Genomic DNA, 19,682 nt, shown 5'->3' with positions numbered 1-19,682 from the left:
TAAAACTCCTTCATCCTGTGGTGCTTCATATTTTTTGACAATTGTGGATGATTGTTCACGGGCAGTTTGAATCTATTTGTTAAAAGAAAAAACAGAGGTATCAGTGACTTTGAAAAAAAATTTCACACTCGTTGAGAGGCAATACAACAAATGTGTTAAAATGGTTCGCTCTGACAATGGAACCGAATTCATGTGTCTAAAACAATATTTCATTCAACAAGGTATCCTTCACCAAACTTCCTGTGTCGGGACCCCGCAACAAAATGGACGCGTCGAACGCAAGCATCGGCATATTCTGAATGTTGCTCGGTCATTACGGTTTCAAGGCAATCTTCCCATTAAATTTTGGGGGGAATGCGTTTTGACTGCAGGCTACTTAATCAATCTCACACCATCCTCCATTCTAAAAGGAAAAACCCCTTATGAAGTGATCCATGGATGTGTACCCAGTTACGCGCACTTACGAGTATTTGGTTCATTATGTTATGCTCATAATCAACATAGACAGCGAGATAAATTTGATAGTCGTAGCCAAAAATGTGTGTTTGTCAGGTATCCATATGGCCAAAAAGGATGGAAATTATTTAATTTAGAAACAGAAACTTTCTTTGTCTCTCGTGATGTACATTTTTTTTCGAAAATAAATTTCCATATTTTGAAGCCAAAAAGATGGACACTGCACCACCATTGCAAAACCCACATTTTCTTCATGAAGTTGCCTCCTCAAACCTAGATGAATGCATCGTCAACCAACCCATTGCATCTCCCATCCCAGCCAAGGAGGATGCTACCCTCACAGATGACTTCGACCACACTATCAACGACTTCGATCCGTGTATAGAAGCCTCGACGCTACCCGCGGATCCACCGCCGCGTCCGACGGAGACGGCGCCGTCGGTTTCTTCACCACCGCTGACGGCCGCGGTTCCCTTGGGCGAGGGCATCGCGCGAAGCTGCCTTCCGTACGGTTACGCGATTTTGTCGCAGCCACCACGATACCGTCAAGCCCCTCTGTTCCGTCACCTCCTTCAACAGAATCCTCAGGTGTTTCGTATCCTATACATGATTTTGTGAATTGTGATTCCTTTTCTAAACATCATCAAAGTTTTCTTGCCTCTTTACACACCGAGCAGGAACCCCTGTTCTTTTCTCAAGCGGTCCGAGAACCCCGGTGGCGTGATGCTATGGCACAGGAGATTCATGCTCTCGAACTCAATGACACCTGGAAACTCACCGCTCTCCCTCCTGGAAAGAAGGCACTTGGGTGTAAATGGATCTACAAAATCAAATACAACTCGGATGGAACAATTGAAAGATTCAAGGCTCGATTGGTAATTCTTGGCAATCATCAAGTGGAGGGTTTGGATTACAACGAGACGTTTTCTCCTGTCGTAAAGACGGTAACCATTCGCACAACTCTAGCAGTAGCAGCCGCAAAAGATTGGGAGCTTCATCAGATGGACGTTCACAATGCGTTTCTCCATGGTGATCTTGATGATGAGGTTTATATGAAACTCCCTCCTGGCTTCCAAGAATCTCAACCAGGGGCAGTGTGCAAGCTTCAAAAGTCTCTATATGGCCTTCGACAGGCCCTCAGGTGTTGGTTTGCTAAACTATCTTCTTCTCTCACTCGTTACGGCTTTCAACAATCCCCGAAGGATCATTCCCTGTTTACTCTCAATAATAATGACATACAGTTGGTTGTGCTAGTCTACGTTGATGATCTTGTGATTGCAGGGAATAATGGTACTGCCATCCAATGTTTTAAAGGCTACTTAAATCAATGCTTTCATATGAAAGATTTAGGCGCCTCAAGTACTTCCTGGGGTTGAAGTTGCTCGCTCCCCCAACGGAATCTTCCTTTGTCAGAGGAAATATGCCTTAGATATCATTACTGAAGTCGGATTGTTGGGTGCGAAGCCCGCCACTACACCATGTGAAGAAAATCACAAATTGAGCTCCGCTACTGGTTCTTTTCTTTCTGACCCGGCTACTTATCGTAGACTTGTTGGGAGGTTAATTTATCTGTGTTTCACTCGACCTGACCTTGCCTACAGTGTCCAAGCTTTATCTCAATTTATGCAAAATCCACGCTCCGAGCATTGGCAAGCTGCTCTTCGTGTTGTTCGATATTTAAAGGGGCATCCTGGACAAGGAATACTCCTACCTCGAGAGAACAACTTACAACTCTTTGGGTGGTGTGATTCTGATTGGGCAAGTTGTCCACTGACACGGAAATCTCTCACCGGATGGTTTATTCAACTCGGCACTTCCCCAATCTCTTGGAAAACCCAGAAACAACAAACGGTTTCTGCCTCCTCTGATGAGGCTGAATATCGATCAATGGCTAAGACCACCCGAGAATTAAAGTGGATTAAAGACATTCTCACTTCTCTACATGTTCCTGATCTTGACCCAATTCGTCTTTATTGTGATAGTCAAGCAGCACTTCACATTGCTAAAAACCCGGTCTTCCACGAACGCACCAAACACATTGAAGTTGACTCGAGATGAAATCATTCACAAGCGCCTTCTTCCATCCTATGTGCCCACACATACACAACTAACTGACCTTTTCACCAAAGCTCTCGGTGCTAAAAAGTTTGGAGCCATCTTGGTCAAGTTGGGCATTCAAGACTTACATGCTCCAACTTGAGGAGATATTACCGGACAAAATCATTATTAGACTTAATTAGACTTAATTACAGGAATATTAATTAGACTTAATTATAGGAATATAATCACTATTAATGGGTCTATAATTAGTCTTAATTACAGATGTTATGTTAGAAAAAGAATCTGTACGGTTCTGTACGGTTCTAATGCTATGGTTATATATATATGTATCATTGCTATAGATGAAAGACAGATTGAATAAAACAGAAAATATTCTTTCATAACACTTTATACAATATTTCTTACAGATGTTATAATAACTTTCTCTTATCTTAATAATTATTTTTTATTATAATAATTATTGTTTTAATTATGTTATTAACAAAAACCATGATATAAATAGGGTTTCCATTGGTTTATGTTTATATGTTTCACAATGTTTTCTTAGGAGAAAAAAAAAGTGATAAAATAAGATAAATATATATATATATATTTATATATATTCTCTAAGTGCCTCTTGAGTAGTTTGTTGATGAATATAAAGAATATAACTATCTTTTTTGGTGTTGCTTTGTTATGCCTAAAATGTGGCATTGTTTAGAAGAAGATCTAAGAATCATGAAGAAATCAGCACATTGGTTGGTGAGAAATGGTTTATGAATGTCGTCCACCATAGCGTCTCTGTCTCTGCTGAAATGAAGTTAATGCTTCTACAAACTCATCCTTTCCAAAATCTGGCCAAAGTTCTCTGTTAAAGTAGAGTTCAGTGTAGGCTAATTGCCACAACAAAAAGTTACTCACTCTAAGCTCACCACTGGTTCTTATGAGTAGATCAGGGTATGGAAACTCTGTGATGTTGGTTTCCAATTCTTGTTCAATTATGTTTTCATCGATGTCATCCACATAAAGATCACCATCTTTCACTTTTTTGGCTACACTTTTACATGCTTGCACAACATCATATTTTCCACTGTAGCTCAATGCCACAATAAGTTGGAGTTTTGAATTTTGTTTTGTATCCTCTTCTGCACTGCCTATCAATTTCTGCACAGACTCCGGCAACTTTGATGAATCTCCAATCACAGATATTCGAATTCCTTCCCTGCAAACTCAACCACAAACGTTGTCATAAACATTGTTGGAAATCCCACATCGACTAAAGATTAAAACATTTCATATAGTATATAAGTGAGTGCAAACCTTACATTATAAGCCTATTTTACAAAGCTGAGCTAGACTTAAAATCCACTTCTTATATTCGAAATTATCTTAGTGATTGTTTGTTGAGTTTATCAAATCAACTGTTATCGAATCGTTATAAGGCTACCCATAGTATATAGTCTCGATGTGAAGGGGTGTTAGGAGATTTCACATCAATTAGAAATTAGAACATTTTATATTATATAAATGACTACAAACTTTGTGAATAATAGTTTTTTTTTTAATTGAAAGATGTTTGAATTGTGTTTAAGATAGACTTATGCCAACATATTTTCTTGTTAACCATTTTAATTATGGAGGGAATCATTTTGGTATTGAAATAGAATTTTTAAAAAAATTAAGACGATTATGATTGAAAAATCATAAACACTAAACTTAAATAAAATTATCATCTCATTGTATATTTAAATGAAATTATTTATATATTATTGTTTTTTAATTGATATATGTACGTAATATATTTTATTATGATGACAAATGTGTGATCTTTGAATGAAGATGTCATCAAAAGATTATGGTGGTTGTGAGTTTGTAAGATGATGTTTTTGTAAAATACGTCTCTACTTTATGTATGTGTGTGGACCCAAAAAAAACTTAGGAAAAATACAAAATAGAACCCTCCACAACTAAGATAATTTTAAGTTCTATAGTGACACTAGTTAAACCATTCAAGATTTTTTTCCCAACAAAAATATTACAATAATAATAATTTTATTAACTTTTATGATTAGGATATTGAAAAAGAATTAAGAATATATTTTAGATATGAAAATTTCTAAAATATTTAAATATGTTAATTTTTATTTTTTTAATTTCAAAATTGTATAGTTTTTTAAATATTTTTTTAGATATTTTTTTAATAATATTTTTTTCATGTGATGTCAGATGATTGTTGTTATTTGAGAGATCAGCGGAGATGTCAAGTTGCATAGTAATTCCTAACATAAAAATTTTAAAAAAAATACTTTATTTAGATAATATAGTCCAAATATATTAAATTTTAATATTCTTTTCAGAAAAAAAACATTTCAATTATCATCGAATATTAAAAAATATCCTTAAATAATATTAATACAAGAAAAAGCAATTCACCACACACCAACTAAAAACAGCCACTACAAAAATTAAAATTTAAAAAATATGACTGAGATTATAGGAAAACGACTTCATCACAATGGTTGAGAAAATACTTTCTAATTCTTAATTTTTACACAAAATTAAAAATTATATAATTTCAATTAAGCATAGAAAAACAATTCTCCACACATCAACTAAAAACAGCCACTACAAAAATTCAAATTTAAAAAATATGACTGATATTTATAGGAAAACGACTTCATCACAGTGGTTGAGAAAATACTTTCTAATTCTTAATTTTAACATAAAATTTAAAATTATACAATTTTAATTAATCAAATTATTCTAATAATTTTATTAGAGTTTTAATCTCTTTTTTTTTAAATCTCTCACCCAACCCACGTATTTAATTAAAAATATTTTAATTTTTCCATAAAAAAAATATTATACCATTATATTTTATCTTTGAAATATTTATGATTACATTTTATTCCTAAAATATTTATTTACATTTTTTTCATACCATTATATTTATTCTTTTAAGTGATTCTTTAAATACTTTTAAAAACATGATATAATAAAATTAAAAAAATATGACACGATAAGATAAAAAAAATATGGTATGATAGTACTAAAATAACAACATAATAATGTATAATTATATCTAATTTTTGGTAAATTTGTCATTAAAATTATATACAATTCTCAAAAGAATTAATTTTAATTTATTATTTTATGAATTGTGAAAATTATTTAAAAATAAATTTTAACTAAATTATATTTTATTTATATAATTATATTTTTTATTATATATATAACATTTTAAAGTTATAATATTTAATATCTTTAAAATATTTCAATAATTATTTATTTAATTTAATATTGTAATGAATAATATAATTTAAATTCGTGTGATACATAAATTACTGGTAGAAATGCATACAAAATAATATATTAAATAAAAAGCATGATATACATTATCGTGTAAATTAATATTAACAAATTTATTTTATTTAAAAACTGAAAAAAAAATGACAACTTATATCAAATTTAAAACTATTGGAACTCAAGTGTTTTGAAAAAATGCATGATAAAATACACAATTAAAAAGTTAGTTCACACACCAACCAACCATTAAAATTTTCAAATGGTTCAATCTAACATTTTGAATTTCAATCTTAAATGTAAACTGAATTATTTGAATGCCAATCTAAAATATAAATATTTTCCCCTTTTTATTTAAGTATATTTCTATTACCTTCACAATTATATTTGACATTTTAAAATAAATTTCTCCATAAAACTTATAAAAAATAAAATAAAGAAAATTCTCTAGAAACTACAATTAGTTTATAGAGAAACAAAAAAAATATAAAGTAGGTTTTACATATGAATTAATTATAAAGTATAGAAAAATTAATTAAAAATTTATCTAATTTTTCTTCCTCTTAAAAAGTGGGAAAACAATTTAGTTGTTAAGGTAGTAGAGTACCTCTTAAAAGCTTCAATTTCAGAGTTTATGGTTCTCTCAAACAGCCTCAGCAAGAAATCAACCTCCACCTGCACCACCATCACTCACGCTTTAGAAAAACCACATTTTCAAATTCCATAATTTTTATATAAACAATTTATAACTCCTAATATATTTATTTTTAAACTTATCTTATCAAAAATTATATATAATTTAAATGAAACAATATAAAATTTTAAAAATATAATTGTATAAATATCATACTTCTTCTTATACCACTCTTACAACTTTGACTTGGATACAACTTCAAGAATTAGTTGAAGTTGTATAGAATATCAAGAATTGTGAAAATATTATTTTTCTTGTAAATACGATGTTGGATATGAATAGACGTTAAGGACCTTGGGGCGAGCCCAGTTATCCGTGGAGAAGGCGAAAACCGTGAGAACCTTAATCCCCCAACTGCAGCACAGAGTCACCATCCTCCTCAGCGACTGCACCCCCGCCTGGTGCCCCGCCGACGCCGGCAGATTCCTCAACTTCGCCCACCTCCCGTTCCCGTCCATAATCACCGCCACGTGCTTCGGCATCAGCTCCGCCGCCAACTCTTCCGGGATAGGCTCCGGCGATTCTACGGCGACAGTGCGACGTTTAGTGACCGCAAGTCCTCGTGTTTGGGAACGGTGACAAGGAGGATAATAAGAGCGAGAATAGAAAGAAGAAGAAGAAGAAGAAGAAGGCGTGTTGAGCAGTGGAACAGGGCATCTTAAAGAAAACATTGTGTTTGTTTGTGTAGATGGGGTTAGTGAAGTGGGATACGGTTATCCCGGTACCAGAATCGGAACAAGGTTTCGTTTGTTTGTTTTAATGTTTTCAGTTTTTGGCGAGTGTTTTTTATAAGGGGAGGTGGAACGCTGCTGCATATGAATGTGTTGGTGGTGACTTTTAATAGCTTCGGAACAAAACGGTGCCGTTTAACACGATTGGTAAGTGCTGCAGCGAATGAATGGTCCATGTTGGTGATGGGTACTTGTTTTTGTCTCTTGTGCCAATTTCCTTTTCTTTTTAATTCTTTCGTGTAAACAGAATATTCATTTTTTTTATGCTTTAAAATCATTATGTAAGATATTTATTTATACTTTTCACAATGATCACTTGTGTCGGAAAATTGAGTTTAAAATGAAATTCAAATTTATTTTTTTAAAAGATATTTCAAAAAACTAAAACAATAGAATTTGAATTTCACTTAAAAAGAAAGGAAATTACTACAACATATAATAAAATAAAATATGCATAAAAGTGACATAAATAAACCAAATAAACAAACATATTTTTATTATTTAATCAATACAACCACTTTACCGGCTCATTAATCCCTACTTTTTTTTGTACTTTATATATCTCTAAACAGTGAAACGGTCACTTTTTAAATTGTCTTTTAAGAAAATACACAAACTTTTAATAAAGTGATCAAGGTATATTGAATTCAAAAGCTAAAATTATTTTTCTTAAAAGAAAACATGTAAAAATTAAATTAATTATAGTTTATTTTGATTTTAAAATACCATTGTTTAAATCAATTTAAATCAGTTATGTAAACTTATTTTATAACATTGAAGTAATTGAATTCATTAAAAAACATATCTTGTTGCTAATAAAACATGATAGTATAACACCAAATTTTCAAGCCTAGGTATGCCCACTAAATTAATGTTGATTTAAAATTAAATTAAAGCTATTAAATAAAATATTAATTAAGATTGAATGTAGTTGGGTCTATCACCCTTCCTCTGCCCGTGCTAATAACCATAGGTTATAAATAATTTTCTCACCTTTTCACCTAATTTTCTATTAATTTATAAATCTAACAATCATTAAATAAAAAGAAAAAACAGCTCATCTTTATTTATCATAAATATAAATGAAAATAATAAAATAAGAAATTTCAAAATTCTTATTCTAAATAATTGTGATATTTTATTGTTTCAATTTATTCACACCACATGGACCCAAAAACAACTTTGGTTCCTATTTTAATTAGTAATTATTTCATTATAATAGTAATTAATTACCGTCAATCCTAATTCATGGATCAATCATATTATTAAATAAACAAAGTTTAAAAAAACATAACACTACTACTAGAAACATAATATAGAACGTAACATCAAATTCACACATAAGAGTATTTTCACCAATATAAATATTTTCTTAATTTATACTCTTATTTAAATCAAGAGCAATATTAATTTTCCCTATAGTTGCTTTGTCTCTCAAGGCTATGAGACTCTTAAACTACATAAATTTTAGAGAATCAAACCTAATAGATAAAAACACTACAAACCATATGTTGTATAGTAATAAGAACGACTCAAATAGTATATTAAAAATATAACTTTTCAAATTTTACCTTTTCTTAATTCACTAAAAGAATAACTTTTCAAGAACAATATTAATTTTGAGCAAAGAAAAAAAAAATTGAGTTACATACACACTTCACACTAATATGAAACACCCTCAAGTATGAAGACATTTTTTGGATACATATGAAAACAAGTGTAGAAACCTATTACACCACAACATGAGGTCTAAGTGTTACTATTGCTGATGATATCAATTGTTTTGTGACTAAGTATGATGTTACTTGAGTTGTAATTCTCTTAAATAGAAAATTATGTACCTTACTTGTGTAACTATAACTTTTCTCTTAGTGGTAAACATTCAATTCAACAATTAATATCAAAACCAATGTTACAAAGTTCATATTAAATGGGACATTTGTTGGGAGAGTGATGGTTAGAGGTGACATTTGTTGCATGACAAAAGTCAAATAGGTTAATATAAAGTTTGACAAGGAATATAAAGTAGATTATTTTAGAATTTTTTACCTTATAACCTACAAAAGTTATTCTAGTAAAGCTTATATATAACTTATTTAATTTTATTTCATTATTATCCATTATATATATATATATTTACCTATTATTACATATTTTCAATTTTATTAAAATAACTAATTATTACATTATTTTTAATATTTATTAGATTACTTTTTAATTTTTTATGTAGTTCAAATTAAAAATATTTAATATTATAAATTGAAATGATCCATGTTTTATTACATCAAGACATATGAAAATTACACACAATAAAAATTGTAAAAAAAATTAATATAAAATTAGTTTAAAATGATAAATAAATAAAATTAAATTATGAAAATAAATAAAAATTTTATTTGATGACACGACTAGTTTTAGATAAAACACATTATTAAAATAAAAAATAAGCAACTTTTAAAAAATAAATAGAAACATTAAGATTTTTTAATAAGAATTTAATTATTTATAAAAAAATATAAAATTATAATTATAATATATTTTTTGTCTAAAGAAAAATAAAATAATATATATATATATATATATATATAATTATATAATATACCGGTCGGGTCGAGCGAACCACATCACCTAGTATCGGAGACTACCCAATCCCATGGAGTTAATGCATCAAGGTAAAATAAAAGATATTCGACAAATCAGGTAATGTTATTTTAACAAATGTACACATTAAATACGACTCACAACGAGATAGTTAATTTCAAACACTATAAATAAACATGATTATACAAGAATAATGTATGTTTTTATTAATATATTATCCACTCTCATATATATAAAAAGCAATACACATTTAATATTCTAATTTTACTCTTAATTATATTTTAAAATAAAAAACAAAAAACTATTCAAATATTAAAAGTGACTAATATGTAACTATTTATTATTATTTTTATATAATCACTATTATTAATATATATATAGAGACAAAAGCCTTTTTTCACTAATTTACATATTATTTTTTACTTTTTACACCATTATAAACATAATAATTAATAAAAAGTTTTTTATATTATACATGTTTTATTCAAAATGTTTTGTTTGGAAGAGATGAATTTCAAAGGAAAATATGAGGAAAATAAGGTTTCTTAAATATGAATCTATTTTATTTTTAAGGATATGAATCGAAACAATAATAAGAATAATATTATTAGAACATATTTCACAACTCATAGCGAGATAATTCACTAAAACATTGAGAGATATGTAATTGGACTTATTTACATTCAAGGTCTTGAATGTTAGGAATCCATATTAAAATAAATATTGTGAAAATAAAATAAAAATTTATGAAAGTTTTTTAATTATTATTATTTTTTTAAATGTAATATATTTTTTTTAAAAAATGCAAACATTAAAATAATTACGGACGTGAAACTTGCTGATTTAATTTTACAAGTTTAAATTTTGCAATTATTTTTTAGAAAATAGTGTTCTGCATCAAGTTTTATAATCATAAAATTTTATTGAATCATAATTTTTTTTTATAAATTCATTTTATTAAAATTTAACTTTGAGAGTTGTTTGATCAAATAACAACATACAATATAGCTATAATAACAAACCTCACTAATTAAGCACCATTTACCCTCCTAAAAAGAGATAAAATAAAACTTGATTTTTCGGTTTATATCTTTAAAATATATTAAAATTAATATTTTGGAAGGTGATGCAATTTGTATTTCTTCAAATGTAATATTAATGGATTTAGTTTTAATAAATTTTAAATACATATAATTATTTATTTATTTTTTAATATTAAACATAATTATATATAAATAATAAAATAAAAACACAGATATTGAAGTGAAACAGCGTCTCCTGCAAGTTAAAAGAAAAAAAAATGGAAAAACATATGCTTTTGCGGTACGTGTGCCATCGAAAGCCAGTAAAATAACTGGTTTGTCCGTAACGGAGTCAGACTCCTCAGCATCCTTCGCCGCGCCTTTCTATTTGCAAAGGTTTTTCCTTCTCTAATGGCACCCGTTACTCGAAGAACTGCTTTTCCCAAGGTTCTCATTGAGAGGGATTCTGAATCAGAACAGAGTTCTTCCGAGGAAGAAGAAGAAGAAGAAGAAATACTTGAAGAAGAAGAAAAAATACTTGAAGAAGAAGAAGAAGATGATGATGATGATGGGGTTACGACTGCAAGTGAGAAGACTGAGAATCTTGAAGTGGGTTCGGACGCAAACAGAAAAGGGAAAGCCCCCATCACTATTAGTCTCAAAAAAGTCTGCAAGGTTACTTTTTTTTTTTTTAAAGTTTTTTGTTTGTCATAAAGTTCTGTTTTTTTTTTCTCTGTGTTGGACGCTTTTACTGTAATGGAACTTGTGTGGTGTTGTAGGTGTGTAAGAGGCATGGTCACGAAGCGGGGTTCAAGGGTGCTACGTATATTGATTGCCCCAGGAAGCCTTGCTTTCTGTGTAGAAAGCCTGGTGAGTGTTGGTGTCACTCTTCATTTATCTATTAGGAGGGTTATCTTTGTGACATTTGCTTAATTTTTTTGTTCTCTGGCATGGTTTTACCTTGTTAAGCCATTGATTTTTGGACTAAATATTGTATGCAATTTCAGTTTAAAAGGGTTTTTACACTCATCACATGATTTCTAATGATCATGGTTTTTTATTGGCTCACATTGTCAGAATGACCATGCATAGAATTTAAACTCTTTTGCGTTTTTGAATTGAAGGACACACCACTTTGAATTGCCCACATCGTGTCTCAACTGAGCATGGAGTTGTCCCAGCACCCCGTAAGAAAACGTTTAAACCTTTGGAATACGTATTTGAACGCCAGCTAAGACCATCCCTTCCTTCAGTAAGTTTAACTTTTTTTTTTCTTTAGTTTGCTCTGTGCTGATAATTGAGTTGCTTGTGTATGTTGTTTATTTTGCTGTTTACTTTATTAGTATGATCAGGCAATTCCATACTTGACTTGTGAAGATAATAACCACCATATATGAGTTGGGAACTTTGGCCTATCGAAATGTTAGTCAGTGTTTCAACTTTTAATTACGACATTGAAGTTAAGTTAGTGGCCTTCATCTTCCGAGTTGTATCTGTTATTTTTTTAATTGTTTCTGACATTTTGTAGGAATTTATAATTGTGTTGCTCCTTAACATTCTTACTTAGCCTAATTTTTGCTTCAAGAAAGAGTATAATATATTTTGGTTTTTTAGCCAAATAAATTTCTTGCAAATTATGTAGTAAACTATGTGCTTCAAGTTGCAACAGTTGATAATATTCTATGGACATTTTTGGCATTAAGGCAATCTATGACTTCACAATATTTATGTTTATATGTTAAAGGTTATTATTTATCACACATCCTGGAATTTTTGGGCTCTGATTATGATAATTTTTTCTTTTTTTTTTTCTTTTCTACGTTAGATCAAGCCCAAATATGTGATCCCAGACCAAGTGAATTGTGCTGTCATCAGATATCACAGTAGAAGGATAACATGCTTGGAGTTCCACCCGACAAAGAATAACATTCTGTTATCTGGAGACAAGGTTGTTATAATAAATTACATCAGTTGATATTAATTTTATGGTTGTCTACTACTTTTGTTTTTAGCCACTGATTTGTCTTCCTGCTTTGATACTAAAAGAAAGGGGAACTTGGAGTATGGGATTTTGGAAAGGTATATGAGAAGGTGGTCTATGGGAACATACATTCTTGTTTAATGAACAATATGAGGTAAGTTGTTTTCATGAAACCATGGTCTTCTTGTAATTGTTATTTTACCTTCCTTCAAATCTTTGGATTTATTTTATTGTCTTAGTCTTAGCTTGAAGTGTAAAGATTAGGTTCTAAATAGAAAAATTTGTAGGTTTAATCCAACAAATGATTGTATGGTCTATTCTGCATCCTCAGACGGAACCATTAGTTGTACTGACTTGGAGACAGGCCTATCATCTACTCCAATGAACCTGAACCCTGATGGATGGCTGGTAAAAATTTTCTTAGGTTTTGCTCGTATTTCATAACCTCTCTTTAACTGTGTAAGTACTTGCATATGCCCTTGTGCTTCTTCTGGAGCACTATTTGTGAATTGTATCATTTCCATATTTGGACACTTTACCTGTCATAATGTTCTCTTCTGTTCTGCCATGCCCTACAATTCGAATTGGGTTTCTGTAAGATTGTAAATGTTCTCATGATTGCGGTGTTCCTTTTTTTTTGGGATGGAGATGCTGGGCAGTGGTTGAACTTTCGGCTTTTTAAGTTTTAATGGGAAAGATCTGTAGCAGAATCATATTTTGGCTTTAGCTTATACTCTAAAACTAAAAATTTGTCTTAACATTTGGCAGTAAAATTTACTTGTATAAGCTATTTTTGTTAGGGTTCAAAAACTTGGAAAATGATCTATGGCATGGATATTAACTGTGAGAAAGGTCTTGTTCTGGTTGCTGATAGCTTTGGTTTTCTTTACATGTAAGTAGCTTCTTTTGGTCCCCTCTCCTTGAAATTATTTAGTTTTTATGCTCAATTTGTATATTTAACGAGTACATTAAGATTCTGAAGGTATTAGAGAACATGAGATCTGCAAACATCATGTCCAGATTTGTTCATTATAAATAGTTTTAATTTCGTGGGAGACAATAACATGAGAACTTTTATAATTGGGTTTTCTTGGGTTAAGGATGAAAATTGTAGCCCTCTAATTCTCATAGCAAGGCTTTTTCATTCGTGAAACAAATGAACTGAGTTTGCATAACATCCTGTGGCATTTGTAGGGTTGACATGCGCTCCAACCACAGGAATGGTAATGCAATTTTGATCCACAAAAAGGGAACAAAAGTTGTCGGTATCCATTGCAATCCAATTCAACCAGACATCCTTTTGACTTGTGGAAATGATCATTTTGTGAGTTTTTCAGCTTTGTTCATGTATTGAATTTGTTTTGTTCAATTGATATTTGAACTTACATTGCTTGCTGGGCATGCTAACTGCTGAAATGTGAATGGTTTCTATATTTTAGGCTCGTATATGGGACCTGCGATATATAGAAGCTGGATCATCCCTTTATGACCTCAAGCATAAGCGTGTAGTTAACTCTGCATATTTCTCTCCATTATCTGGAACCAAAATTCTCACTACATCACAAGACAACCGTCTTCGTATATGGGATTCTATCTTTGGTAATATGAACTCTCCTAGCCGAGAAATTGTACATAGCCATGATTTCAATCGGCATTTGACACCCTTTAAAGCTGAATGGGACCCAAAGGTGATTTTATTTCATTCTTCCAGTTGTTTATGATGTTATGTTTCCTTTCTGTTCTCTGCCTTATAGAAACAGTATGGTTTATATAATTGCAGGATCCATCAGAGTCCCTTGCTGTTGTTGGTCGTTATATAAGTGAAAATTATAATGGAGCTGCCCTCCATCCCATTGATTTTATAGATACAAGTACAGGGAAATTGGTAGCTGAAGTGATTGACCCAAACATCACAACGATCAGTCCAGTGAATAAGCTTCATCCACGTGAAGATATTCTGGCAACTGGGAGTTCCAGGTTTGGCTTCTCTTTTTAATGCTAAAGTATTGGATAATAAAAATGATGGAAGACTTAGTGAAGTGATGAATTCTTTTGACGATAGACCGATAGTGAATTTGATTGGTTGATGAGATTTTACTCATCTGAGGATGAAATTCTAACCTTTTAGCATTCTTTATGATTTTCAAAAGCAGAAATTGTAATTTACAAGTTTTCTTTAACTAGCTCTATTAGATTCATTGTTTTCCTCCATAGTGTATTGTCATTAAAGATGATGCACATGCATTGTATTAAACTGTGACATAGTTTGCACTCAACCAAGGTTAGATATATGAGCATCATTTTGAAAACTGTCCAATGTTTTTACTATCAATTTTTTGCTTTGACAACCCATTGATCTGTTAGATTCAGACATGACTTCTTCAATGATGGATGTAAAAAGCAAACAGTACCTAGGTGTGCTGTCATAATGGTTACTTGGTTTGGTTCTTGGACTTACCTGGCATAACTTTTTCAGATCTCTGTTCATTTGGAAGCCCAAAGAGAAGTCAGAGCTTGTTGAGGAGAAGGATGAAAAAATTGTGGTATGTGGAAGGGCTGAGAAGAAACGTGGTAAGAAAAATGGCGATAGTGATGATGAATCTGATGATATCATGTCCAGCAAGTCCAAGAAGTTCAAGTCCACAAAGAGTGAGCGGAAGAAATTGTCTAGGACTAAAGGATAAACACTGAATTATAAAGTCAGCCCTTGCAGTGTGTTTTGAGTTTTTGCTCAGTTTTTTTGAAGTTTTTCCAATCAACTGCTAACCCTGTATGGTGCCAAACTCATCCCCTCTTGCTTTGTCTCCTTTTGAAATTGGATGGGTGATGTTTTCACATTCTTGGCTTGCTCCTCTAGGTGTAAGATTTTATGTTTTTCTGGAAGTGGTAATTTTGTATCAGATACAAGCCTTATTCCACCAATCTGGCTTTAGTAGTTCCTAGTGCTAGTGCTAGTGTATCATATTAGAAGACAATGCACTATAGTATTGTAGGATATAGTTATAGGTTTTGGTGGATTATACCTTTTTTGCTTATGTGTATGGTATAGTCTCTTCATGTTTATCTCCATGCTTGTCTTTCTATGAATGCTTCAGGGCAAAGGGTGCAAGCTTATTTCAAGGGTAGAGCTTCATAAATTCACATATTTATAATATTTAGTTAGGGAAATGAAAAAAGAAGTTTCATGTTTATAATATTGGAGTGCACAATTCCCCTTATATGACCTACCTAGGTTTTTCTTGGGTCATTAGAAGCCCAATTAACTCCAATATTTAATATTTGATTTTTCAAAATAATTATATTTATTAAACTTTTCTTTAATTTTTTTTATAAATTTTATTAATAAATAATATTTTTAAAAACAATTTATTTTCAGTTTTAAACTAATTGTTTAAAAAAATTATTTTTAAATTATATTTAAGAACAATTTTAATACTACACTAAAAGTAAGTTACTAACCTTTGTTAATTCAATTAAAATAAATTAATTATACTAATGAACTTCGATTTAATTAAACTAAATTACCTGACTTCTTTTCCTTTTTCATCACTATTACTACACATCAATACCTAATTTCTCACTAAGCTAATTAAACAAAACATTGAAACTAAGCTAACATTCTCCCAAAGAAGACCGTATTGTGTAGGTTTTCTTGCAATTTACAAAGTAATTATAAAAATGGATATATTTTAAAAAAATTATCTACGAACATGACACAACTTTATTGGGAAAAAGTCGTGCAAGCATAGAAATATTTCAAATTTGTCATCAAAAAGTGAAATCGTGTCATGACACAACTTTAGTGTAAGAGAAGTAAAGTTTCACTCACCATTTTGATTAATCTTGATGTGTTTTTTATTTTATTTTAAATGATGTGGTATCTCTTCAGTTGTTTTTATTAGACTAAAAGTGGTACATCCTTAACATGACTTCTAAAATTATTTTATTATTTATGTTCATATTAATACATACAATTTTATATAAAAATGATTATGTTATTATTAATTATTTATCTAAAAAAATATTTGTGAAATGTAAAAGTTATTATTATGCAATCATTAAAAAAAAAAAAAGACCAGTAGATAGTTTTATAAAAAAATATAAGAAAATAAAATATGTTAAAATATATAAGTTATTATAAAGATTTTAATTAGGGATAACATTAAATTAAACTTGTTAGTTTTATGATGTTATATATTAATATTTGTTTGGTTATTTTGCAGGATAGTTGAAAAAAATAAGCTATAAATTACAAGGACTCACTAATGAAGTTGACAACTAAGATCCACTCTCATCCCTTCCCTTTTTTGAAACATGACCTTTCAAGAAGGCTTAAAAAACAAATAAAAGATCACCTTTCTCTAATAGATAAATTATTTGTAAAAAATAATAAAAATTATTTGATGTAATATAATAGTGTTTATATTATAATTTAATTCCAATTTGCGTTACATTCTGTCTTAAAATTTATAGCTTCAATTTTTTTTCAATTTTCCAACATTTTGCCTATCATTAGTTTTTAATTTCATAAATAATATTTTCATATACAAATAATTTATATTGTACATTAAAATTAAAGAATATTATCCAATGCAGAAGTCGTATCAAAGGTGCACAACTATTGCAGATCTCACATTGACTAAAAATGAGAATATTTCATTGCATATAAGTGGGTGCAAACCTCACTCCATGAACTGGTTTTATGGGATTGAGTTAAGCTTAAAGTCTACTTCGTAATAACAACTTTAGTCTAATATAAAAGTAATTGAAATCGTGTCGACATGATAAGACTTCAGTTCAAATAAAATGATTTGAATAGACACGACTTCTCCTCTTACACTAAAGTTGTGCCGACATGATAAGACTTCAACTTAAATTAAATTACATGTAATATGATTTAAACAGACACGACTATTTAAAAGAAAGAAAAACATGAAAGATTAATCAAAGTTTATGTACATCAAACTTTGATAAATTTAAAATCATCTCATGTTTGTATGATTTAGAAATTATATCACACTAACAGAACTTAGAAATTGTATCATTGTCACGAATTGGAATGGAAAGTTATCTGAAATTAACACGACTTACTATCAATATTTTTTTTTAAAAATTGAGATTTAGGTAATTACTTTGTAAAACTTCACGGGTGTTATTAAAGAACCCATTTTGTATATCCTGTGTACTTGTGCAATCCGCGTGAGTGAATTAATTAGATGAAAACAAAACCAAAAAGGAGGTGTTGGTATTGTTATGGGGGCACGAGTGAGAACGGGAGTTTAATAAAGAGTTTTTTTTTTTTTAATTTGATTATTTCCTTAAAAAATAAAATATATTATTTTGTTCTCTTTATTCTTACTAACTATGTATATTCTTTGATTTTTTTAAATATATTTAAATAATATGAATTAATATATGCGTATGCATATTTGAAATTTTTGTCAAATTAAATAATAAATACTTTTTTTATCAATAAAGTGTTTTTTTTTCAACTTTTATATCTCTTATATTGTTTTCTAAGCATTTTAATTTTTTTCACTTTCTTTTACTTTTTAAGTTATTAATTCTATTTATTTATTTTAGTATTTTTTATTATCCATGCAATCTATACACTAATATTTATATTAGTATTTATTGATATATTAATATAAATCGTTCTATAACATAATATTTTAATTTTTCCAAAATTTAGGTTATTTTATTGTATATATATTTTAAAATTTTAATTTGTAACTTGTCCTATAACCTGACTATATATTCCACATTTCTTTATATTTCTTATTTTATAATTTCATTTAATTTATTCAGAATGTCAACATGTATAATCTTTATATGTAAATTTTGAATGTAAAACTAGCATTTAAGTTATAGACTTTATTTGCAGGAAGAAATTACTTATTTGTTGTGAATATTTAAAAAAAAAGTAATTGTTTTTATGCTAAATATTTAAAAAGAATAAAATTCATTTTATGCTTCTTCATTTTCTTTATTAGTGATATCTCTATTATTTTTCTATTTATTTACCTGTGTACTTTAATCCTCACAATAATCAATTGAAAAATACAATAATATTTTTTGTAAAAACATATTTATCCTTTAATTAATTATTTTTAATTTGACTTTATTTATTATTTTATAATTAAAGTGAATCAACTTCATCGTATATATGGATATATATTTTCTATTAAAAGTTGTAAAAAATCACACAAAGTCAAGTTTTTGATAAATACTCGTATATTATTAACAAATAATTGTAAAATATTTGACAAAAAAATTATGTTATTCTATATATATATATATATATCACATAAAATATTAAATTATGAAAGTAAACGATAAGAAGTGTACTTTAAACCTAACTTAACATCATAAAATCAATTTTATGAATTGAAATTTGCATCCACTTATAAATGATGAAATATCTTAATCTCTAGTTGTTGTGGATCTACAACATACCTCCCTCGCACCGAAGATTACTAACTCGTACGTGAAAATATATGTTATGGATAGCGGGTGACACGATAGACCCAACAAACTTTAATGAAAATAAACTTTAAATAACTTGATATAATGTTAAAATTTAGATTTTAAACCGATTTTATGAAGTTGAGTTAAATTTAAAATTATTTTTTAATGTTTAGTTATATCATTATTATTGTACTTTCAAATGATAAACGTTTTTTTTTAAATAAATCCGAAATTTTTTATAATAATTTAATAAAAATATATATAATTTGATATTAATTTTTGAAAAGAAGAAAACAAAGGAGTAAATAAACGTCAATGGTCAAGTAGAGTGACGAGAATGAGAGGAGAAGATAGCGCGTGGATGTGTCCTCAACGGTGGTTCACAT

General features: G+C 29.4%; 2 protein-coding genes across 2 annotated transcripts; one reads left to right on the top strand and one right to left on the bottom strand.

Annotated features, from left to right (window-relative positions):
- Window positions 1-3,077: 3,077 nt before the first annotated feature.
- Window positions 3,078-7,306, bottom strand: CPT4 (Undecaprenyl pyrophosphate synthetase family protein). Its single transcript, XM_068628692.2, has 3 exons — window positions 6,787-7,306; window positions 6,407-6,474; window positions 3,078-3,718 (listed from the first exon to the last, which is right to left on the bottom strand). Exons 1-3 carry the CDS (start codon window positions 7,162-7,164, stop codon window positions 3,271-3,273), a joined length of 894 nt encoding a protein of 297 aa, XP_068484793.1. The 5' UTR covers window positions 7,165-7,306; the 3' UTR covers window positions 3,078-3,270.
- Window positions 7,307-11,085: 3,779 nt separating this feature from the next.
- On the top strand, window positions 11,086-15,895 carry DDB2 (damaged DNA binding 2). The gene is made up of 11 exons (XM_068628691.1): window positions 11,086-11,522; window positions 11,627-11,717; window positions 11,972-12,099; window positions 12,673-12,795; window positions 12,894-12,982; window positions 13,116-13,236; window positions 13,629-13,720; window positions 14,023-14,152; window positions 14,268-14,516; window positions 14,609-14,805; window positions 15,305-15,895. Exons 1-11 carry the CDS (start codon window positions 11,259-11,261, stop codon window positions 15,510-15,512), a joined length of 1,692 nt encoding a protein of 563 aa, XP_068484792.1. The 5' UTR covers window positions 11,086-11,258; the 3' UTR covers window positions 15,513-15,895.
- The last annotated feature ends 3,787 nt before the right edge of the window (window positions 15,896-19,682 follow it).

Source organism: Phaseolus vulgaris, chromosome 8 (assembly GCF_051622355.1).
Source record: "Phaseolus vulgaris cultivar YP4 chromosome 8, ASM5162235v1, whole genome shotgun sequence".
Taxonomy (NCBI): domain Eukaryota; kingdom Viridiplantae; phylum Streptophyta; class Magnoliopsida; order Fabales; family Fabaceae; genus Phaseolus; species Phaseolus vulgaris.
This window is presented reverse-complemented; position numbering and strand designations above follow the sequence as displayed.